Source organism: Lissotriton vulgaris, chromosome 8 (assembly GCF_964263255.1).
Source record: "Lissotriton vulgaris chromosome 8, aLisVul1.2, whole genome shotgun sequence".
Taxonomy (NCBI): domain Eukaryota; kingdom Metazoa; phylum Chordata; class Amphibia; order Caudata; family Salamandridae; genus Lissotriton; species Lissotriton vulgaris.
In genome coordinates this window covers 1496555383-1496580445 of record NC_141696.1, presented here as the reverse complement: position 1 = coordinate 1496580445, position 25063 = coordinate 1496555383, and the positions used below count along the sequence as shown (strand labels likewise).

At 45.1% G+C, this 25063-nt stretch overlaps 1 protein-coding gene across 1 annotated transcript in view; it reads right to left on the bottom strand.

The window, feature by feature from the left end:
• SIDT1 (SID1 transmembrane family member 1) overlaps positions 1-25063 on the bottom strand; it is a 440759-nt gene that overhangs the window by 180165 nt on the left and 235531 nt on the right. Inside the window, exons 6-7 of the mRNA XM_086935576.1 lie at positions 17131-17214; positions 15125-15218 (exon numbers count right to left, since the gene is read on the bottom strand). Of these exons, the coding sequence (XP_086791702.1) occupies positions 15125-15218; positions 17131-17214 (178 nt within the window). The remainder of the gene's footprint in view (positions 1-15124; positions 15219-17130; positions 17215-25063) is intronic.

The following is a 25063-nucleotide window of genomic DNA, read 5'->3' as shown; positions in this document are numbered from 1 at the left end:
CAGCTTTTAGGCGATAGCGAGCGGTTTGGGGCCCCGCTTTGATTGTCATCAATGTCTATCGCTAATGACATGCAAAGTGGGCGTACCCAACCAGTTAGCGACTGAAAGCAGTCGCTAACATCGCTATCGCCTATTAGAAAGGCAGGCATAGCGTTGGAAATATTTGCGCTAAGCGCAAATATCTCTAAATACTAACACCTGCCCAGACCAGTTCTTAGCCATGTTATCCAATGGGAGGTGGATAACATGGCTAAGAGCATTTTGCCGCTAATGCGTGAATATCGCTGTATTCTCAGCGATATTCACGCATTTCGCCGCTATCGCTGGATATTTTAGCACAATGGAGAAAAACGTTGCTAATAGCATGTTTTCTCCGCTAACATATCCAGCGATAGGCAGCGATAAAAAAATCGTCGCTAAGCCTATTTAGCGATAAATATCGCTACTTGTTGGTAATATGCCACTATATTCTCTAGAACCGAAAAGTTTACAACAATTGAAATGGTTTTGATGAATGTCGAAGATGATCTTTATCTGTAGTTCTTGGTCATGGGTCAACTGGTAAATTAGAAGATTGGGTTTTCCAGCTTCCTTGACCTTTTGATATTGACTCATTGTCAAGAAGACACCACTGATGGATGATGGGCCAGCAGAGCAGAATGGAGATGGTTCCAGTTTGTGGAGTTTATTAGCCTGAAACTTGGGAAACTTGTCTTTAAAGAAGGTACATGACCTTGTACATAATTGATCACTGGTCACCATGGCATGTTCAAGGACTTCTGCATCTTTTTGTCCTTGTTTTTAAGTGGCTTCTTAGATTGGTTACGGTGCTTGATTCAAAAATGTCTTTGCCTTTTTGACTGCCTTCTGGAAAGCCGTCATCAATCAATCAATCAATCAAGGCATTTATAGAGCGCACTACTCACCCGGAGGGTACCAAGGCGCTTGGGGGGGGACCGCTACTGCTCGAACAGCCAGGTCTTGAGCTTCTTCCTGAAGGAGAGGTGGTCTTGGGTCAGGCGAAGGTCGGTCGGGAGGATGTTCCAGGTCTTGGCGGCCAGGTAGGAGAAGGACCTTCCTCCTGTTCTCGCTCTTCGGATGCAGGGGACGGCGGCGAGGGCGTGGTTGGTAGATCGGAGGTGGCGTTTGGGAGCGTAGAAGTTGAGGCGGTTGTTGAGGTAGCTCGGGCCTTGGTCGTGTAGGGCTTTGTGTGCGTGGGTGAGGAGACGGAAGGTGATTCTCTTGTTGACGGGGAGCCAGTGCAGGTCTCTCAGATGTCCGGAGATGTGGCTGCGTCAGGGGATGTCGAGGATGAGTCTGGCTGAGGCGCTCTGGATCCGCTGGAGTCTCTTCTGGAGCTTGGCGGTGGTTCCGGCGTAGAGGGCGTTGCCGTAGTCCAGTCGGCTGGTGACGAGGGCCTGGGTGACCGTCTTCCTGGTCTCGGTGGGGATCCACCGGAAGATCTTCCGTAGCATGCGCAGGATGTTAAAACAGGACGCGGAGACGGCGTTGACTTGTCTGGTCATGGAGAGGGAGGAGTCCAGGATGAAGCCCAGGTTGCGTGCGTGGTCTGTCGGTTTGGGTGCGGTGCCCAGGGCGGGGGGCCACCAGGAGTCGTCCCAGGCGGAGGGCGAGGAACCCAGGATGAGGACTTCCGTCTTGTCTGAGTTCAGTTTCAGGCGGCTGGTCGTCATCCACTCGGCTACGTCTTTCATCCCTTCGTGGAGGTTGGTTCTGGCGGCGGCGGGGTCGTTGGTCAGGGAGAGGATCAGCTGGGTGTCGTCGGCGTAGGAGATGATGTTGAGGTTGTGTTGGCGTGCGATGGCCGTAAGGGGGCTCATGTAGACGTTGAAGAGGGTCATGTGAGATTTACAAAGTTACCTGTCCATGGCTAAATTTGATTTCCCATCAGTGCTGTCAGATTCATGTCAAACTATTTGTGGGAAACCTTGCCTTGTAGTTTTATATTTTTTGGATTGCAGTGGTGATACTGAGTGAGGGGTTGTGGTGATACTGGAGAGTGTCATGAAGGCTTTCTGGGTCAGATGTGACCGGTGGAAAATAAAGAGGTTGGTAAAAGCATTCTGGAACCTGCTCTGAGAAACCTTCCTTACATCATACAAATGGGATGAGTTATTGACAAGTGATCAGACCTAAGAGATGGATGTGACGATTGTCTCAAAAATGTGAAGAGAGCAAGTGAATACCAAGTGCGCCACATGACGTGTTATACGAGTTAGAGTTCTGAACCTTTAGGGGAATCCTGGTGCTTCCGGGTTGTCAATGACCTCTGGTGCCTGCTTGTTACCTGAGATTTCTACATAAAGGTTCAAATTGATCCTATATAGAATTTTGTTTGACAGCAACTGAGAAGGTTGGACATGACTATGACACACGATGTGTGGTACAGCAACACAATGATGAAAGAGAAGGCTACACAAGTAGACAAGTAGACAATGAAGCAATTAGGCATTTGGAAGAGGAGGACTGATAGCTCTGATCATATCAGGGACTCAAGGCAGATCTAGACTAAATTGACGCTTGTCCCACTTAGAGCTTTGGGGCATCATCAGGATAGCATTCCTCTTCTTCAGGCATGTTATGGATTTCTAGTGACTGTTTGGCTACACAATTGGGGCAGATTAGGCCAATTTCAAATGATTGACATGTGGATATGTTAGCCTAGAAAGAGGATTAGGAGGAGAGATGGGGCTGCTTATTAGAGGACCTGCAGATGAATTAGATATTGCCTCATTGATGTTCTGGCTGGTGAAAAGATTGTGTTCCTTGCCTAAAAGGGTCATGGTGATAATCTGCCTTTAAGAGTTGTTTGTAATAGCCTCCAGGCTTGGTCTTAAACCTTCAAGTGTGATTGGTGTGTTCTAGGCTGTTCAAGGAACAGGGAGGATCCCACACACACAGAGCACTAACTGCTGTTGATATGAGGGTAGGAAGGTTTCGCCTTCCGCATTGCTTTGTGACTTTTCTAAAGCTTAAAGCTGCAATCGAATCATCTCAGTTGTTTGTGACTAGTGAGGAAACAGAAAATTTTATATGGCCAGTGTGTCCCCCACTCGCACCCTATCTATGTACCTATGCCCCATGTATGTCCTTGTTATCGTGTAATTCCCATCCCGTGCCTGTAATAATAATGCCTCTGTATTTCCGTTCAACATTAGCATGTCAGTTATTAGGCCATCCATGAATGAAACGTTAATTCTGTACTGAGGCCTATGTTGCCAATGCATTTACATGGTACACGTTTTAAATGTCGAGATGCACACGTTTTTGTGGCCTAGCCGAGCCAGGCCCTGAATTCAGGCTCCGAGCCTCTTCTGACTCTGAAAGCTGCAGTTTAGGTATGCATCCCTGACCTCTCCCTTACTCCCTGCTCAGCCGAGAGGTGCCCGGCCTGGCCTGCCAAGACGGTATTTTGCCTACAGTTATCTGCCCAGCTCCGAAAAAACACATTCCAGTCTAGTGAAAGAGGTAAACATGTTCCGCCTGCAGAGCATAGGGACTAGCCTTCCTGTCTCCATTCGAGTGATTTACTGAACCCGTTGCCATAGAAGGCCCATGGCCCCCATGCAATGCACGAAGAAATATATGCACACACTAGCATTCAGTGATGAACAGCTTTTGCTCGAGAGACCTTTACTTCAGACAATACATCCTCCAAACACAAGATATCAGATATGCCAAAGGTGCAGGTCGTTCTGACATCCCAGACTCCTCTACTAGTGCTAAAGTCAACTCCCCCCAGCTCTCCTCAGCTACACGTCAATGTTACGTCATGACCAGTTGCGCGCACATGTAAGGTAAAGGTTTCTGCTGACCCTGCAGACCTCCTCTATGCATCCACCCACCTATGACACATCTATGACTCATCAAGTGCACCCTTACGTGTACGCCTCCTTACACGCCTTCTTTTCATGCCCATGTGTTCTTATCTCTCTCTTTCACTTGCTCCGCCTGGAGCGTACCGCCTTCTCCATGCATTGCAATTGTATGGTTTTACTATATATAATGTGTGATGTGAATAAAAAGTTGATTATCCCTTCCTGAACCTTAGTGGTGATGGAACCCGATTCTCCCCTGGCTCGAGTCATTGTAATAAAGCCCTTTGTGACTCGGACACCACGGACTCTGCCTCTCATTTTATGAGCTATCCTTATTCCTTATTAATGTATAGAAATTAAGACAGGGTAATAACTTTATTTACCACATTAATTTGGCGCCCGAACAGGGACAGTCCCCTTCCCCACGCGCCGGCGATGTAAGCGCAGCCCCCCTGACCCCTTCTATAGCTGTGACGGACTTCCAGTGTGCACGTCAGCGGGATTTCCCGCCAACTCCCTCAGGCCCACGGAGGAGACGGAGACTGCGACCAGGCATCCACACGAGGCGGTGAGGATTGCGGACTATCCCGACCAGAGCCCAAGCCGAGAGAGCAAGGTCCGAGGTATCCCGAGGCCCACCTGTTCCGAGACGCGTGCGCAGCAAGAAGCCGTAGCAGTCCAGTCCAGTATCGAGTTTTCCGAGGCCTTCAGTTTTGCTTCCCGGTGAGTACCGTTGTTGGGAACACATAGAGACGGGTTCACTTATTTGAGCCCGGTCAAGACGGGTCTGGGTACACAGATCCGGTACAGACGAGTCCATTTCGGTGGATACGGTAAAGACGTGTCTCTTCATGAGACCGGTATGACTGTACTGTTTAGCAGTGCATAAAGTAACAAGTAATTCAGGATTGTGTTTTTCTATGTACTAGTTAGGATGTATCTGTTTCAAATGTTTTAATGTCGTGGTATGAATGATTGTTTGCAGTCTATTATTGTGCTTATTGTGTTTTTGTTCGAGTTAGTTCAAACATGTCGCTGTTTCTGAAATTACGTCGATAGGAACCAGGAAAGGGATACTCGAAGAGGCAGTTCCCGTCCCGCCTAGGGACACTCCTGGTCATTTTATGTACCAGAAACATGGCCTAGATGCCATACTGTTTTTAGATTTATGGGTAGATTACACGAAGGATCTGGAAGAGAAATATAGATGGCCTGTCTCAGGGACATGGGATGCTGATTGTATCATGAGAGTAGAGGAAGCACTGTGGAAAAAGAAAGCTAGACAATCACAGAAAGATGCCATAGAGTTATGGCGTAAAGAAACGCATAGGAGAACAGAGAAAGAAATCCACAAAGCAGAGAGAAGTAGAGAAGCATCAGAAAAAGCCAAAGAAAAAGAGCTAAAGGAAGAAGGTGAACGGGTTAAAGCAGAACAAGTAGATAGACAAAGAAATGCCCTTATTAAAGGCATGTATCCCATCCTCGCCGAGGGCCTACCTAAAGTGACCCCGGAAGTACCCAGTAACTTGCCGCCACCACTGATCCCGACTAAAATACGTAGCCATAAACAGACCGCAGCGGACATTTTTCTTTCCTCCTATTTAGAAGACGCTGCTCCAGATTATGTTAATGTAGATCTTCCTCCTCCTCTTCCTGTTAACAACCCTACCAATCCTCTTCCTGTCACCATCCCTACAAATCCTTTTCACCAACCACCAGTAGTACAAGATCAACCTGCATTACCAGCGGCAACGCTGGCAGTGAAAGCCGACTCAAGCCTAAGCGACTCAAGTCAAGGAGCATCGGGAGGGGGGCCCACTGGAGACATACTGCACACCCCACCACCAATAAAACGAACATTACGAGATTTAGCACTACAACGCACGCCAAAACCAACGACACCAGCATCTCTTAGACAGTCCCTTACCGATTGTATATATGATCCAGTACCAGGTGAGGGCGCAATGCTCATATACTCAGTACGTTTAAGACGCGTTGCAGACTATTTGATTACTTTACCAGACATGAAGGAACATTTAGATAGAATATACCATTTCATTAGAACGGGGGAGGGACCAAAAAGTATACATGAGGCCATGGCAAATAGAAAAGTGGAGCTTCAACGCATGCTCTTACAGTTTTTGATTAATTGTTTGATCAGAGAACGAGACCAGCCAGATAAAGAAGTAACTAAAGGTATGAAGACTTGGAGTGACAATATAGCTGTTGGTAAACATGATACACAGAACAGAATAGAAAGCATGTACTGGAAAATTCGTAAAGAAATTCTTGATATACACAAGAAAGAACAGGCCGAGAAGCAAGCCGAGAAGGAGGACGACGAAGTCACAGAAGACGATGATACAGAAACAGAGGAGATAAATAAAATGAATTACGTAGGTAGGGCAAGACCGTTTGATAGACCCATAGGACTAGATTACCATAAACGTTCCCTCTCTCCAATACCAGAAAGGTATTCTCTCGAACACCTCTTCCAAGCTACTGAACATGCACTGAAAAAACGAGTAGGGAGTAGCAAACTTAGTACTATACATGAACAGGAACTAGCCCGGTCAGCAGTTCAATGGGCTTATAATTCTAACATATATAAGGATGATATAGTAGTGCAAACCTTTTTAAGTCTTCCTCCGAAAGAACAGCGTTTGGCTGGTATTTACATGGTTCAACACCTCGTCACATTGTACGAGAGTCAGCATTCTGATCCAGGTCCCTTGTATAAATTACTGGACGATTTACTCCTAGCAAGATGGAGAGGCCTAGGTACCGAGTTAATTAATGTCATTCTAGATCAACGACATAAGTACTTGACTTTCCTGACCCCGCACTTGGTTCCTGCCCCACATCGAGAAAGGAAGACTTTCCACATAGACAGACAGAACGCCCTACGAGAGGTTCATCCCGTTATAACTGCAGGAGGTGAGCTTCAACGAGTATATGTTTACACACCCTTGACGAAAATGGAATTATTGGAAATGAAAAAATTACTGCCCAGTCATGATAAAGACCCGGGGGGGTTCCACCGTGAATTAAAGGACATGCTCCGCATAGGGGATTACACATACGCTGATACCATTAAATTATTGAAAGTACTGTTACCAGCAGGTATTTACGAAAAGCTTAAAGAGAAGGAATGGGAGGTGGGAGAGGAAAAGATCAGCTGGACAGAATTAGAAGACGAGGATAAACTCCGAGGCCCTGGTGTTGGTCTTGGGGAAAAAGCTAAAGAACTACCTGAACTATTGATACAGGTTTTGCCGAGATTACTGACTACTAAAAAGGAAGATTGGGATGCTATTTCAGCCTGCAAACAGAAACAAGATGAAGACACTAGGGATTTTTATTCTAGATTCGAAAAATGTTTTACTATTAACAGTGGCCTGAAGCCAAGTAGTGAATCATACCCACATCTTTTTGTGAGCAAATTAGTAGAGAATTCCTTACCCCAGATCAAAAATAGAGTACTGAAGGTCGAAAGTACCTGGCAAGCGAATAGCCCTTCCCAAATGTTACAAATGTTACAGTATCACCAGAACCGAATTAGAGAAGAACAGGAACACGAAAAGAGACGTATGAAAGATACGAAAATGAAAGTTTTAGTTGCTCAATCAGTTCCAGCTGATGGCCAGAAAAAGGGCACGGCACCTGTTAAAGGGAACTGTAATTACTGCAAACAGCCAGGTCACTATATAAATGAATGTGCTGTCCTGAAACACAATATAGCTACAGGCAAGATGAAAGAAAGACCGCGTCCTCCTAGACAGGATAACATCCCGCAGAACACGCAAACGCCACAGAACACGCAACAGACAGTAGCTGTACCCCAACCCATTGCTGCCGCACAACATGTCACGCAACAAATGTACCAGTACGCACAGTCAGACTATCCAGAATATCAACAGTACTCATGAAACAGCCTAAAGAGGGAGGTTGGCTTGCCCCTTATTGAGGTTCCTGTAGATCAAGAGGGTCCCTATGTGCATAGTCATGTATTGGGGAAAGACAGAAAATTTCTGATTAACACAGGGGCAAGCAGAACTAACATCAGTCATGACGAGGTTCCAGGGGCACCCCTCTCAGGCTCACAGAATGTATCCCTGGGATTTTCCGGAAAGCCTATTGTTAACGAAGTGTCAAAGCCAGTTTCGCTAGGAGTCGGTCCATTGTCCCGCACTACAGACTTGTTGCTTACTAAATCATGTCCAGAAAACTTGCTTGGTATAAAGACCCTGAAAGAACTAGGAGCAGTGATTTGTTGTTCTCCGGAAGGAGTGAGATTGTTTTTACGTGATTTTAAAGGACATTATGTATTGAGAGATTTTGACCCCAGACTCCAGAATGTACCACAGCATTTATGGGCACAAGGTCCGACTGATGTAGGTTACATGCACATTACACCATACCGTGTTACACTTAAGCATGGAGTTGTACTGCCACGAATCCGACAATACAAGTTACCACCTGATGCTGTAGTTGCATTACTAAAAATAGTTGACGAACTCATTGCACAGGGAGTGGTTGTAGAAACTGACTCCAATGTATGTAATTCTCCTATCATTCCGATTCTTAAACGAACTGACCCGAATGCACCACCGGTCTACAGACTAGTGATTGACCTCCGAGAACTGAACAAATGCATAATACCACAGTACCCAGTAGTCCCAGACATTTCTTCCTTATTGACTGCAATTGATGCCGAAGCGACGTTCTTTACTGTAATTGATCTCAAGAACGCCTTCTTTAGTGTCCCAATACATCCAGAGAGCCAATACCTCTTCGTATTCTGTTTAAATGGACGAAGCTTCAAATTTACGAGGGCTCCTCAAGGGTTCACAGAAAGTCCTAGTATTTACAGTCAAGCATTGAAAAGACAACTAGACAGTATCCACATGCCTACTGACACTGCATTACTGCAATACGGTGACGATCTTTTGATCACAGCACGAACAGAACGAGACTGCGAACGTGCATCACTGACAGTCTTGTACTTCCTGGCAGACAAGGGGCACAAGGTGTCCCCTTCAAAATTACAATTCTGTGCCCAGCAAGTGGTATACCTTGGACACTTGCTGTCCAAGAGGGGTAGACAGTTGACACCAGACCGCATTCAGTTAATTGCACATCTTCCACAGCCCAAGACACAAAAGGAAGTACGGGCCTTCATCGGCCTTACTTCTTACTGCAGACAATGGATCCCTCAGTACGCGTATCTAGCCAAACCACTCATACAGTTGACAACACAGGAGGCAGCGACTTCGACTGTCCTCCCTTGGACTCAGGAACATACACTTGCATTTGATGAATTGAAGAAAGCTCTATGTCAAGCACCAGTTTTAGCGACACCATGTTACAGCAAACCGTTTACACTTTTTGTCACTGAACGCGATGGCACAGCATTATCTGTCCTTACACAAGATCAAGCAGGAAAACACAAGCCTTGTGCTTACTTTTCTAGTACATTGGATCCAGTGGCCCAGGCTCTGCCTGCGTGCCTAAAATCAGTTGCAGCAACAGCTCTAGCAATAAGACAAAGCGATTCCATAGTGTTCCATAGTGAAGTAGTGTGGCTCACTGGTTAGAGGCGGCAGACCCGAGAGCAGAGGACGGCCCGGGACCAGGGTTCGATTCCCGACGCGGCAGGTTTCTGGACCAGGGTCAGCGGACTCGATAATTCTCTCGCCTCGGTGCCCACTCTGATCAGCGATCACACTCGGCAACTCTGGGCATTAGCTTGCCTCATCTTCACTAACGGCCCCACCAGACCGCCGGGGATGCCTGGTCTCACCCTGGAGATACCCACTAAGGGACCATCTCTCAGGGAAGCCAGGAAGGGTTTCGCAGCGGTCGAAGCGCGGAGATACTCCTCCGGGAGTCGATCCTAGCGCTATATAAACCTGCAATTAAGAGGACATCCCCTGACAGTACAAGTTCCACACTCAGTGGAAGTTCTCTTGAACAGGACACAGACACAACACCTGACTACAGCAAGACTGACAGGATATGAACTGACATTATTCCAGCCACACATAGAGATAAGACGATGCAATATTCTAAACCCTGCTACACTTTTACCCTCAAGCACAGCAGACCCTGCACCACATGACTGTGTGGAAGTAATTAACACAGTGACGAAGCCAAGACAAGACTTGACAGACATTGCACTGCCAGATCCAGACCTGACACTTTATGTGGATGGTTCATGCATGAGAACAAGCACAGGAGAGCTAGTGGCCGCATATGCAGTGACCACTGATACTGAAGTCATAGAGACACATCGCATTGACACCCTGTCAGCCCAAGCAGCAGAGCTCATCGCTCTGACCCAAGCCTGCATACGAGCCAAGAACTTGAAAGTAAACATATACACAGATTCACAGTATGCCTTCGGAGTCGTACACGACTTTCGAGTCCTCTGGCAAGAGAGAGGTTTTTTGACCTCCCATGGGGCCAAGATTCAGCATGGTCCCCTCATTCAAGCTCTGTTAGATGCAATACACTTACCTACAGCCATAGCCATCATGAAATGCAAAGCACATACGAAAGTTACAGACACCATTTCCCAGGGTAACAACCTGGCAGATTGAACAGCTAAACTTACAGCCCAGACTCAAACAGACACTCCAGCTGACACGACAAAGACAGAAGCATTATCACTGACAAATTGCATGACAGTCAAGGATCCCTCACAAGATGTAATCGACATACAGACACATGCCACTCCAGACGAAATCAAGAAATGGACTGAACAAGGAGGGGTCCAGACTGATCAGGGATGGATGACAAAAGGCAAAGCCACGTGGTTCCTCCCTGACTCCATGGTTCAAGCTATCATTAATACAGCACACAGTCCAGCACACTTAGGAGAAAAGGCCATGTTAGACAGTTTACAGAACATTTGGTTCAACAAGCATTTGCGTGCAGCAGCGAAACAGAAAGTGCGTACCTGCATGATCTGTTGTCAGTTTAATCCAGGCAAAGGCATTCCCGTGGAACAAGGTGGATTTCATCCTCCTGACCATCCTTTTGAAGTCCTCCAGATGGATTATATTCAGATGGACAGATGTCGAGGATTCAAGTATGTCCTCGTAGTTGTATGTGCCCTATCTAGATGGACAGAAGCGTACCCAGTCCCAGATTACACTGCTGTGACCACTGCCAAGCAGTTGGTCCGAGAATTCTTCCCGCGATACGGCTTGCCCCGTGTCGTATACTCAGATAATGGGCAGCCATTCTCTTCTGAACTGATGAAACAAGTATCTCTTCTGTTAGGGTACCAGTGGAAATTCCATTGCGTACGACACCCAGAGGCAGCAGGCCTCGTAGAGAGACACAATCAGACTCTCAAAACAAAGTTAGCGAAGGTCTGTGCAGAAAAGGCGTGGATTGGATGGTAGCCTTACCGGTTGCCCTCTTTTACATGCGTATGGTAGCTCATTCCAGAACCGGACTATCCCCGTACGAGGTGGTTTTTGGTAGACCGCCGAATATGTGGGGTACGCCTATGCCACGAAAAATAACCGATGTCGACAGTACTATGCTGACAGATTACCTGGCTTCCTTGATGTCTGCACTCCTTTCTTGTCGTTCACAGGTTGCAGCTGCCTTCCCCGACAAACACCCAGGTGAAGACTCATGCAATTGTTCCGGGAGACCTGGTGTTTGTCCGCAACTTCGACCGTTCAAGCCCTCTGGAGCCCCGCTGGCGTGCACCCAAGTTGGTCCTGTTAACGACGAGAACCGCCGTCAAGGTCGAGGGAAGGAAGGGCTGGCTCCATGCCCATCACGTGAAACGCTTCCATGGACTTGGTTCAGTAAAGGACTCTGAGAACTGTCCCGAAAACATTGACTCTAAACTCCCTTTGCTAGAAAAGACTTCACAACTAGAATATAGACAAAAACTACGGTCTAGTAAGTCAGACAGCGTTTAATTGTTTAAGTCCCCCTCGGGTGAAGCGGTTAGACAGGTTCCTGACATGTATAAGATCGTAGACCCAAATAGACAGAGAGATAGGCAGAAAAGGATGAAAGAAAAGTACTGCAAAACCTTACGCAGCAGATGCATAGTAACTCTGATCATTATGTTTTTTCTAAGTATATCGATTATATGTATAAGCTTGACGCTACATGTTTTCTTTCCTCCTCTTGGTTCGCATATACATTCTTCCTTCAATGACACTGTAGAGCACACATTCAGTGATCTGCCACCCCATGAATTGTCATATCGACTAGCACTGCGCAACAATACTTTTATTCGTATGTTACACCATTCTCACCAGACCAGCAATGTCACAAATTGCTGGGTGTGTGGCCGACTCCCACCTTATCAGAAAACGAAGGGAGTTCTGCCCCTCTTTCCTTATCCGTTTTCGCACAATGGTTCGTGCGGAGCCTGGTTTGCTTTAATGTCATCAATACAAGACAGAAAGTTCACAAACTCCCAGAGTGAATGGATTTGGGGGGACCTGAATATAGTCATGAATAAGGCATGTTTTCCCGACAAAGATGGTTTTCCCCAAAGGAAAGGAACAGATCTAGAAAATGAAGTTTATGAATTAGGAAATGTTTCCCTTAGCCTCATGATTCTGAACGTCCAGTCCGAAACAAATATAGATTCACCATTTATAACAATCTTACCAGTAAAAGGTGAATTATGTGTTAGAAAGAATGGTTCAGTGCACTTAGGACACAGTGATTGTAATACTGTGGTCGAATTCAATGATAAAGGAAAGTCTACTTTCAAAGCTTCCCGTCATTCCTATTTCATTTGCGGCCAGACAGCCTATGTACGTCTGCCCTTAGACTGGGGTGGAACGTGTTATATTGCGTTCCTACTGCCACCTGTTTTTCTAGCCCCATCCCACTATCACCGAGATTCCCGACTCGTACATGTAAGACACAAGAGGGAGACCGAGTCCCCGGTTGTCGATCAGACTGAGACAGCATTGGAGCAATATACAGACTTCAATAGAGGATTCTTTTTCTTCATAGGTCCCGTCCAAAATAGTAAATTAATACATAGGTTAACCAGAACACTGGAAGCAGTAGTGAAGGAGACTACTTCTGCCTTAGGTAACTTGACCGAGGAACAGTCTGCTATGAGACTTGTTGTTCTTCAGAACCGCCTTGTTCTTGACGTCATCCTGGCCGATAGGGGCGGAGCTTGTAGAGTGATAGGCTCCAGTTGTTGTGTGTTTATTCCTAATAACGCACCATCAGTGTATGCAGCAATAACAAGACTCCATAAGATAGCTCACGAGATACACCAGAATCCAGGCACCTGGACGTGGTCCGGTTGGCTCTGGAGTGTGATATCCGCCTGGGGATGGAAAGTATTGTCATTTCTAGGAATAATACTGCTCATAGTATTCAGTTGCTGTCTCTGTCTGCAATGTGGCCCAGCGATTTGCGGCTTGTGTGCCACTGCCTGTATTCCCCGTCCACGTCCACGTTCCAGTGCACAAATGAAAAAAGATGAGCAAATGATGCTATATGAACAAATAGATGGTCTTATGAATATAGATGTGTCCTGAAGGGCACAGTAGGGGACAAGGAGGGAATGAGGAAACAGAAAATTTTATATGGCCAGTGTGTCCCCCACTAGCACACTATCTATGTACCTATGCCCCATGTATGTCCTTGTTATCGTGTAATTCCCATCCCGTGCCTGTAATAATAATGCCTCTGTATTTCCGTTCAACATTAGCATGTCAGTTATTAGGCCATCCATGAATGAAACGTTAATTCTGTACTGAGGCCTATGTTGCCAATGCATTTACATGGTACACGTTTTAAATGTCGAGATGCACACGTTTTTGTGGCCTAGCCGAGCCAGGCCCTGAATTCAGGCTCCGAGCCTCTTCTGACTCTGAAAGCTGCAGTTTAGGTATGCATCCCTGACCTCTCCCTTACTCCCTGCTCAGCCGAGAGGTGCCCGGCCTGGCCTGCCAAGACGGTATTTTGCCTACAGTTATCTGCTCAGCTCCGAAAAAACGCATTCCAGTCTAGTGAAAGAGGTAAACATGTTCCGCCTGCAGAGCATAGGGCCTAGCCTTCCTGTCTCCATTCGAGTGATTTACTGAACCCGTTGCCATAGAAGGCCCATGGCCCCCACGCAATGCACAAAGAAATATATGCACACACTAGCATTCAGTGATGAACAGCTTTTGCTAGAGAGACCTTTACTTCAGACAATACATCCTCCAAACACAAGATATCAGATATGCCAAAGGTGCAGGTCGTTATGACATCCCAGACTCCTCTACTAGTGCTAAAGTCAACTCCCCCCAGCTCTCCCCAGTTACACGTCAATGTTACGTCATGACCAGTTGCGCGCACATGTAAGGTAAAGGTTTCTGCTGACCCTGCAGACCTCCTCTATGCATCCACCCACCTATGACACATCTATGACTCATCAAGTGCACCCTTACGTGTACGCCTCCTTACACGCCTTCTTTTCACGCCCATGTGTTCTTATCTCTCTCTTTCACTTGCTCCGCCTGGAGCGTACCGCCTTCTCCATGCATTGCAATTGTATGGTTTTACTATATATAATGTGTGATGTGAATAAAACGTTGATTATCCCTTCCTGAACCTTAGTGGTGATGGAACCCGATTCTCCCCTGGCTCGAGTCATTGTAATAAAGCCCTTTGTGACTCGGACACCACGGACTCTGCCTCTCATTTTATGAGCTATCCTTATTCCTTATTAATGTATAGAAATTAAGACAGGGTAATAACTTTATTTACCACACTAGACTGGTACATAATTTTACCCACCTCATAAAAGTTCATTGTGAAAGTTTCTTTCAGTTGCTGACTTTCCTATGAAATCACTCTAATATTTTGGAGAGATTTATTTCTCAGTGAAACAGAGAAGGGTAGTGAATGCCTTGAGATAGAGTTGGATATCGTACATATGAAAGAGTAGGCCGGTTCTTTTGTTTCCCTGATCTATTTATATAAATATGAGTGAGCTACAAATACATCTCAGGGTGGTTCTCCATCAGAAGTTCCTTAAATCTCCTGATTTCATAAGAGTAAAGTATTTAAAAGGAGTCAATCCCTAAGCGCGACAGGGCAACGGGAGGCCTATGAACTCCATCCAGGTATCGGGGTAGAAGTCAATGGAATGGAGAAAAGCCTTCGCATTGTGAAGTGAAGAATGTTTGGGTGTTGATTTAATTCATGAAGTAGGATTCATTTACCCTTCATGTGAGGCTTGGATAAGGATTATAAAATGGTTGAGGGGCAAATGTTGTATGTCTTACCTTGGGGGGTGACAGGCACCGACCCTCCGCATGCATAGTCTTCAGGCTTGATCACGAACACCACATAGAACTGCCCGCTAGGGAAATCCGACCTCTGAAATAAAAAGAATACAATGAAAATAAAAGTGAGAGTGCAAGAGGTAAGGGAGACAGATGGGGTGTAAATGCTCTTCAGTGGCAATAGCAGAAAAGAAAGACTATATCATTGAAGAAATGAAAGGCAGAGGAAGCAGGAAGAGAATAGATGAGTCAGGTGCTTCATGATGTCTGTGTCAAGCCAGGAGTACTGGAACTGAGCTTCTCTTCCTCCCACAAACTTGACTACAAGACAGATTTCTAGAACAACATGATAGCAATTAGTGATGTCAAACAGCAGCTTAATTACTTTTATTATGCTCTCACAGTTATGGAGTATGGGCCAATTTTGGGGCAAGTGGCAGTATCAGCAGTGAGAAGATATGCCAGCCCGACAAGCAGATAATATAGTGGGCCAATGAAAATCAGCAAATTGTCCATCCATTTAGGTGGCAAAAAATCCTTTCCTGGTTCCTTAGCAAGTGCACGCAAAGATAAAAAAGCCCAAGCGAAGACACACGTACTATACACATTCTGCTTTCACATGATGCTTCCGCTGTCACATTGAAGGAACCTGCCCAGGCCCAGGTACAGCCCCACGTAAAAGCACCCTCTGTCTTAATACTTAACCAATGTCATGCTGATGGGAACATTCTGATATAGGACATCAATACGTATGCAACATATGGGGACCCGTCGATTTGAAGTTGACAAAGACACTACTAGAACTTATAATATAGCCCCACATTGAATATGAAACTTAAACTTAACACCAGTTCCATCATCTACATTTTGAAAACCCTAAAGACAGCACACACTCTGATCTTCAGCAGTCACTCCCACAGCATGGATTCAACCCAAGAAACCATCACCAAGCGATGGGTTCAAGGCATACTCTCCTGTTTGTTGCCAACTCCTGCCCCGTCCTCCCCAACCATAATTCCCCCCAGACTGTACATCATATCACTTTTCCCAACAAACAAATATCTCGCTGCTCTTCTTTATGGCATCCTATTCACTTTTACTTACTATGCTCACTACTTTCCATACTTCCCCTAAGGGTGTCTCCCCTTCCTTTCTCTCTTCTCATGGTGCTATGATTAAAAAACTTGCAATTAAGTATAGATTTGTTTCTACATGATACAGGGCCATGTGTATCATTCCTAATTGCAATTGCAAACGCCGAAATTTGCATGGTATGTATGAAAGCAACACTGCACAAAATTTGCGATTCTTTATTTTGTGATTGCATTTAATGAATCACAAATTGCTATTTCTTAAATGCAATGTAAGAAGCACAGAAAAAGTCCAATTTGGCATTAAGGAATCGCAAATTACCACCAACTTCATGTTGGTGGTAATTTGCGATTTCTTTTAAAAATTCACTTTTTTGCATTTTTCAAAGTGCCATGTGGCGCAAAAACATGCCCTTAGGGCATGTATGTGTGCCACATGTGCACACATGCACATTTCAGGGGTGCAACAGTATGTCCTTTTAACACCCTGGCACCCTTGAAATTGCATTCTCAATTTGCGATTCTCTAACTGAGAATCGCAAATAGAGAATGTCTTCCCAATAATTCCTATGGGTCTCTAGGCCCGTAGGAATGAATGGGGAGGTATTCCTTAATTGTGCATTGCAATTTGCAATTAAGGAATATGTAGGATTCGCAAAATTATTTGCAAATCCTACATACATAGCATTTTTCAATTCTCAAATAGCAATTCCCTAAATATCGCTATTTGAGAATCGTAAAACCTAAGTTTCATACATATGGCCCATAATGAGGAGTTTAATACATTATCCCTAGTCCACCAAACTGAAAAAATCATTTTTACCCTGCCACTATTGCATGAACCCCTACTTTCCTACAGCCTCTTATAAAAGTAACTTCTGTCTCGTCCATGAATGGTCCCTGGACTGTGCTCACCCGGATCGTGATGGCGGCCTTCTTTGTCATCGACTGATACACCCCGTTGAATTCCACGCTGTGGTCCAAGTCATACACAGGGCACTGTGATTGGACAAGGGACAAGAAAGGGGTTAGATAGACAATACCACAATTGACAAATCAGTCATGCTTCCATGATACATTCATCAGAGAGTTTAGCTCGGTACCAGAGGAATCTCCGGCAGCAGGCACCTTGACCAGGCTGGCTATCAATCTATCAGCAAAGGATGGAACCATGGCAGATATATGCAGCACAAAACTCTTAGTTCAGGTTCCCTCTCTACGTCCTATTTCAGGGTGAAGATCTCCAAGGGATGTTAAAGAGATGTGGAGTTTCCCAAGAGAAATGCTGACTGTGGTGGAAATGGACTTTTAAGCATTTTTATCAGCTATGGTGTTCAAACCTAATGTTTGAATGTGGGAAGATTAAAGAAACCTAACACAACACAAAAATCAAAAGTCTGTCGCACACCCTGAATGTATCTAACAGAAACAAATAACACTTAAAATAGTAAACAGTAGATTAGTTGGCGGTGATGTGATCCAGTCCATTTCCAAAACCTATCAGTAATTGACCTATACTTCCACGAGCTGACGGTGCGGGGAAGGGCTCCTCTGTTAAATAACGCTTTTTGAGTTTTACAACTGGTGGAGTACAGCAGAATGAACCTCCTTGTCTTAAGGCACATTACGTGGGGACATAAATTGCAGTTACCAGACATATGCCTTACCAGAGGTGTTCTAAATGTAAGAGATCCATCCATATTACAAATGGAGTCCAGTCGGGGGCTTCAGGACACTGCTGATAATGATGCGGAAGGTGTAATGGGAATTTGTTTCTTCAAGGACTTCACACAGCGAAGCACACCTCCACAGTTGTTCCAGCCTCCAGCGTGTTCTAACATATGCCAGAACTAGTGTTTAATTTGAACCGGTGGTTTCCGGTGCTCAGCACCGGCACTTAATTGTCAACACTGGCATTTATGACAGACTGCCACATGGTGGTGGTGTTTTTCCAATTTAAAGATGAGCACAACAACATGTTTTGTGATGCTAATTTGCAAATCGCATGGCTACACAAAGGTTTACCGGCGCTGAGTGAGGCATAACCCATGCTTGGTAAATCAATACTGGGCAGAATGGCTAGTGGCGATACAGCCATGTCTTAAGAATTTTAGGGAAGCAGCTCTCATTTGTTTTGTTTCGGCCCACATAGAATTCCAAAGTTTTGGGGTCAACGGGAAAAAAAAAACTGCCGCCCAATCTAGTCCTTTGAATTAAAGGCACCTTTAACAATTGTGCCTTAGAAGATTTTTATTTTTTTAGAGTTTTATACAGTGCAAACTTAACCTGAAGGTATAAGAGCTCTTACATGAGCCCCAGTTCTGTTACATTCATTTTTGGTAGGCAGAGTGAGATTAAGTGATGTGTCCAGAATCACAGGACATTGAGCATCCCTGCTGAGACTGGAACCCGGTACCCATTCTTCGAGGTCGACCGTTCTAGCTGTTAGGCCACATCCTCTCCTTTAGATGGGTTAAAAGGTACCAGAAGCTCCATGATCCTAGAAAGGCCCCTCCGATGTATTTCTCTACGAGCCAAGCAGAGTGTCTTGAAGTTGATTCTTTCTTTTACTAGGAGCAAGTGCAATGTGGCTAATGCACTTTTGCCGAAGCGTGTTTGGGCAAATTAAGAATCAGCTTAGCAGATGCACTCTGGATCAGCTGCAGTCTCTTGATGATGTATTGAGAGGTGTCCAGATACAAGGAGTTCCCGTAATCAAGACAATACAAGGTCAGAGCTTGTACTACTATTCTCCTGGAGAGAGTGCATAAGAGGTCAAGAATTTTTCGTAGAGTTCTGATCATCCCAGAACAGGAAACTGTGTGTTTTTGTTACCTGGGCTTCCATAGTTAATGCACTGTCAACTCACATTCCTGGGCTCTTTATGGGGAAGATGGGGGTTTTGTGTAGTACTAAACTCCCTGGCCATTCTATGTTCATTTGAGGGTTTGGTTTGTTTCCTAAAACCATCACCTCCATTATATCTCCATTTAGTTTAAGTGAATGGTTCGTCATCCACCATGCAACTTTCTCTAGGCAAGGGGATAGATAGTGTTGGACTAGGCCTGTCTCTGGGGAGAGCAAGACGACAAGTTGAGTGTCATCCGTGTAAGACACAGTCGGCACTCACAATTCCTTAACAATGTCTGCCAAAGGGCTTAGATAAATGTTGAACAGTGTTGGGCTCAACGAGGATCCCTGTAGGTCTCCACATTTTAATGCCGGGACATCCGAGTAACCAGGGGACTCTCATATTTGAAAGAACCTATCTCTCAGAAATAATGAGAGCCAGTTCAGGGCAGTATTTTTTATTGCTGAGTCGCTCATCCTGTCACCAATGTCACATGATCGACAGTGTCGAAAGCAGCAGTAGGATTGCTGCTGAGCCTCCTTTGTCGAGCAGCAGTTTCAGCTTCTCCGTGATCGATAACAGCGCGGTCTCCGTGCTGTGTTGAGGACCGAAACAATTTAGAGTTGCGTTGAGGACTAAACTGTCCTCCACAAACTGGGAACGTTTTTGATTATGTCGTTCAAGTATCTTCCCCATGACTGGGAGCATGTTCCCCAGGCACTATGGGTCAAGATTAATCTTTTTTGACCACTGCCTGCCTCCACACTTGGGGAACTAGTCCTGTAGAGAGACACAGGTTGAGGAGCTCCAACATTGTGGGCTGGATTGCTTGTGCTCCTTGAACAAGAATGTGAGGCGTGGCAGGATCCAGTGGGGAGCCAGATTTGACTTTGTCAACTAAGTCAGAAAGCGACTCCATCATGACAGATGGGCAGGGCTTTGTATATGCACCTTGTATATGCAGATAAAAGCAATGCCCCCTCTCCTCTTGTGCTCTCTGTCCTCTCAACGTATAAAATATTTTGTGGGAGCTAGATGTGACTTTGTCCACTAAATCAGAAAGCGACTACATTGTGACTGGAGGGAAGTTTAAAAGGAAAGTGCTCCTTTTCTGTGGAGGCTGAATATAGGGTGGGATAGCCCGAGAGCTTTGTGTCTCTTGCAGGTTACTATAAATAAATAACACTTTATCTTGAAAATAGGCTGCAAGATCATTGTAGCATACTCTAGTGGGGCTGGGCAGCGAGTTTTCAGCTTTTAGAGTAGTGAGCGAATGGATGATGCGATAAAGTTCCTTTGGGGCATTGGCTGCTTTCATAATTGTGGTTTCATCATATGCTGCCTGTGCTCTTTTAATTTCATTCCCTGGTGGTAGCGTCTGATAGCTATCCTGTAGGAGAGTTTTAGGTTGTCATCATAGTTTTTCTCCAATTCATTTCTAGAATTTTGCAGTCTTTTTTTAAATGTAAATGTTGTATTACTTGTATAGCATCCGAATCATCCCACATGGGGGTCTCTCCGGCGCTTGTACGAATACCGCTGTGGAACCCTTCCTGGCTTTTTCCCCTGTGAGGCGTCCACTCCTGGGCACCCCCAAGGTGGAGGCCAGGCATCCTTACCGTTGTGGGGCTGTTGTGGAGATTAAGCAAGCTATTGCCCAGAGTTGCAAAGTGGGACTCCATGATTGGAATAGGCACCGAGGCGAGAATTATCAGGTCCGTGGAATTTTGAGTCCATGAACCGCCGAGGCGGGGAATTGAACCCTGGTCCCGGGCCAGACCTCTGCATCAGGGTCTGCCGCTCTAACCATTGAGCCACACTTCTCCACTAAGGAAACTGATGATTGGTAAACCAGGGTGCTGACCCGTCCTTCTTACCCTTCTTTATTATAGTAATGGGGGCCACTTTATCTAATACGTTTTTTAGCCATTCATCTACTAAGGTGTTAGCGGCATCCAGGAGACCTTCAACAAAGGGTTTGGGGAGGAATACTCTATAGTGTGAATTGCATTAAGGCATGGTCTGTCCAGTCCAGCGGGCGGGTGCTTCAATGTTTACATTCGGGTTGTTACTGAACACTGGGTCCAGTGGGTGCCCTTTAACATGAGTACTACTTTTTACTCTGAGTGAGGTGTAGGCACCTTATATCGTATAGGATGTTAAAGACTGTGAGGATATTGGACTCTTCAAAGTGAATATTCAAATCACCATGAAGTGTGAAATTGTTTTTTTTCATAGCCAGACTGGATGCTGACTCAGGTAGGGCTTCAGTAAGAGTTGTGAAGGGCCCGGAGGTCTATAGATTAATAGACCTAAGAAGGAGGTCGTAGGAGACAAATATATGGTGGAGAGGTTCGCTCAGTCTATCATGGACAGGGCATTATATATGCAGCTAAATGTAGCTTTTAAAATGATAGCAATGCCCCCTCCCCTCCTGTGCTCTCTGTCCTTCCTACATTTACAAAATTATGGGGGAAACACATGAATGACATCATCTGGCAGGGAACTATCATGTAATCATGTTTCAGTAAAAAAATAAGACATGAACCGGTTCCTCTATAATCAGTGAGAATAGTTTGTGCTGGTGACAGGCAAAGGACCCACAGTCAATAAGTGCAAGGTTCCATTTTTTTATAACCAGACCTTTTGCCTCTTACTTCTTCAGGTCTGGAAGCGAGAATCTACAAGCAGGGCAGCTCACAGCTTCATTGTCTGCCCATACTGGTGGACGCCGGGGTTGTGCAGTTTTCGGCCTAAGTGCATATTTTGTTAAATTATTCAATATACTTAAAAAAATTAATAATATCTGCCCTCTAAACCATTCTTTAAGATTTGGAGGCATTGAAGAGTCTGACTCGTCATATGTGTAGGTGTGTGATTGTCTGTAGTTGTGTTGGTAGTGTCAATGGCAATGATACAATTATACCGAAACCAATCCCTTTACAACTTCTTTGCGATTCTCTCAATTCATATTTCATGGAGAAAATCACTGCCATTAAGGCTAGTATTCTGACTTCTGCTACTCCTGTTAACGCTCTTAATATCTGTGGTTTCTCGCCTCAGCTGACTCTGATTCCCACTATCCTTTTCGAGACCTTCTTGGGTTTACTTAAGAGAGTTGGCTCTGGCTCTCTGACGGATTGTTGTCCTCCTCATGTTCTCCAGGAAGTCTTTTCCAAATGCCCAGACCCTCCACTCTCTCTTCTCAATAAATCACTTGTGTCAGGCATAGTTCCAGACCTCTTTAAAAGTGCGGAAATCATTCCCATTTTGAAAAAGCCAGGTGCGGACCCTTCTATTCTTGGTTACTATCGCCCTATGTCATTATTACCGTACCTTGGTAAGGTTTTAGAGGCATATGTCTCAACTCAATTCAGTACCTTTATTGAACTGTCTCATGTCTTGGACCCCCACCAGGCCGTATTCCGACCCTCTCACTCAACAGAATCTGTCATTCTGACAGTTATGGACGACCTCAGAGGGGGCATGGATAGAGGACTCACCCAGGCCCTGGTTCTCCTGGATCTGTCGGCAGCTTTTGACATGGTCGATCATGACATCCTGATTGACCGTTTCATCAATGCCGGGATCCTGAGCCTAGCCCTAAAGTGGCTTTCCTCTTTTCTTAGTAACCAGTTTCAATCGGTACGTCTTGCTAACTTCTCTTCAAAGAAGATGGAATTATCTTAGGAGTACCCCAGGGCTCCTCCCTCTCCCCGCTTCTTTTTAATTTGTACCTCCTTCCTCTAATTTCCTCTCTTCGGGAAAGGAAAGTCGTGAAATATAACTATGCGGATGACCTCCAATTACTTTTTTACATTAATCTCCATCCTTCTTCTGTGTCTCATTTTCAAGACACCATGATTTTTATAAGCAAGTGGATGAATAAAATGAACTGAAGCTCAACCCCGATAAAACTGAGCTGATCCTCACTGGTGGACTTGCTAACTCATGGAATGCCAACTTTTGGCCATCTGCCTTAGGCAACCCTCCCCTCCCGGCTAGTTCAGCCAAGAGTTTGGGTATAGTGGTAAGCAATGATCTATCAATGAAAGCTCAGATCAGCTCGGTGGTCTCTGCTGGATTTTTTCAACTACTCAGAATTAAGAAGATTAGCAGATTTCTGTCTCAGGAAGCTCTGACCTTAGTGATCCTGGCCTTGGTCATCTCCCGACTGGACTATTCTAACTCTCTCTATGTAGGCATCCCGGCGTACCAACTTAGACGCCTTCAGCTAGTCCAGAAACAGGCTGCCAGATTGATTTTCCATCAACCTAAATGGCACAATATCCGGCCCCTGATGAAAAGCCTTCACTGGCTCCCTGTGGCCAAGCGTGGTCTTTTCAAGATGGGATGCGCGATTTTTAAAGCTCTTTATGGTACGAGTCCAGCTTTTATTTCATCCAAGATCTTACGCTATGTCCCCACTTGTAATTTACGATCCTCCAATTTGAATTTGTTAGTTACCCCCACCTTTAAATGCATGGAGGCACTTGATTTGCAGTTCTAGCCCCTCCGTTTTGGAACTCGCTCCCGATGGAGCTAAGGACGGCCATCTCCTATGTACACTTCAGAAAACAACTGAAGACTTGGCTGTTCCATCAGGCATATGATAACTAGGTCTCCCTCCGTATTGCTGATTCACGTCTCCCTCAGTGCCAAGAAGCCGTTGGTGAACGAGCGCTTGATAAGTCCTTTTTAACATAACATAACAATGGCAGCCCTGGCAGGGGCAATAGTTAGTGCAAGCTGCAGTGGCCTCCTGACGAGGGCCTTGGCACCTATTTCTTTACAAGTTCAGCACTGGCCAGAACATTCCATAGACGGGTGTGATGCAGCGTGAATCTCCGTTACTGGGAGACCAAAGCTTCCTGTTTTCCTTGTGCTGATGCTGACTCAGTACCTTTCACTTGTGGGAGAGTTAATTCTCTCAAGAATTATGCATGCCACACAAGGTAAAATATGTGTGCTCTCTGAGGTCTAATTGGCATATAAAGGTTCTACTTTCTTAAGAGCGTGGCCATGTCCAGTGAGACAAATTTTAACAAATAAGGAACCCCCTGAAAACTCTAGGAGTTCCTAGGACAGGGAAACAACCATAATACAAATAACTTTTCTAGACATCTCGGGACTTATTGAGAATCAAGTCCTATATATAACAAAATGATAGCCACATAAGTTCAGTGTACCAGACAAAAGACAGGTAAAATGGTGTCATTTTATTCATATAAAAGTAAAAAATTGTGACATAAACATACATAATCATAACTGTGCATGGCATGATGTACAAATAGTGTATTGATTGCCTGGCACAAAAATAAAACAATCAATTACTTAAAGACAAGAATAAAAAACAGTTCCAATGAAAAGAATCACAAGTGGCTGAGATGTAGTATAGTTTGTGAATTCTTCATGTCCAGGGAGACCCCATACATATTTGGCAAAGTTGAAACACAGCTTCATGTACGACCCAAGAGTGGGATGCCACACTCGACATACCGACCCTCTTCCCATCCATCTCTGGGGACCGACTGGACTTTGCAAAGGTACCCCCAAACCTGGCTAGTTCAATGATCTAATTCCTCTAAAGATAGTTTATCACTCTCAAAACCTCCACATGAACAACAAAATAAGTGAGATAAAAAAGGAGCACGCGTCTGTGGCCCTACTACCCGCAGTGAAGCTTAAGTGGATAAGATATGCTACAAAAAGTATTTCAGCCATGTCTATGCAACCTACTACCAATATCACAACAGGGGTGGATATTATACTTGGTTCTTTCGTTACTAACACAGCAACCAAGGAAATACAACCCGCAATGTAACAAAACAGACTACATGCCCCACAGCCTAAAGTTAAACAATGTTAACCCCAGAATGTCCTCCATCTCTAAAGGGATCACAGGAAGCAGTCCATAGTGATCCATGACATAGCCATCTTTACATCTTTCTTTGCTGTACCGTAAGTAACATATTATAACATAGATAAGAGCCTATT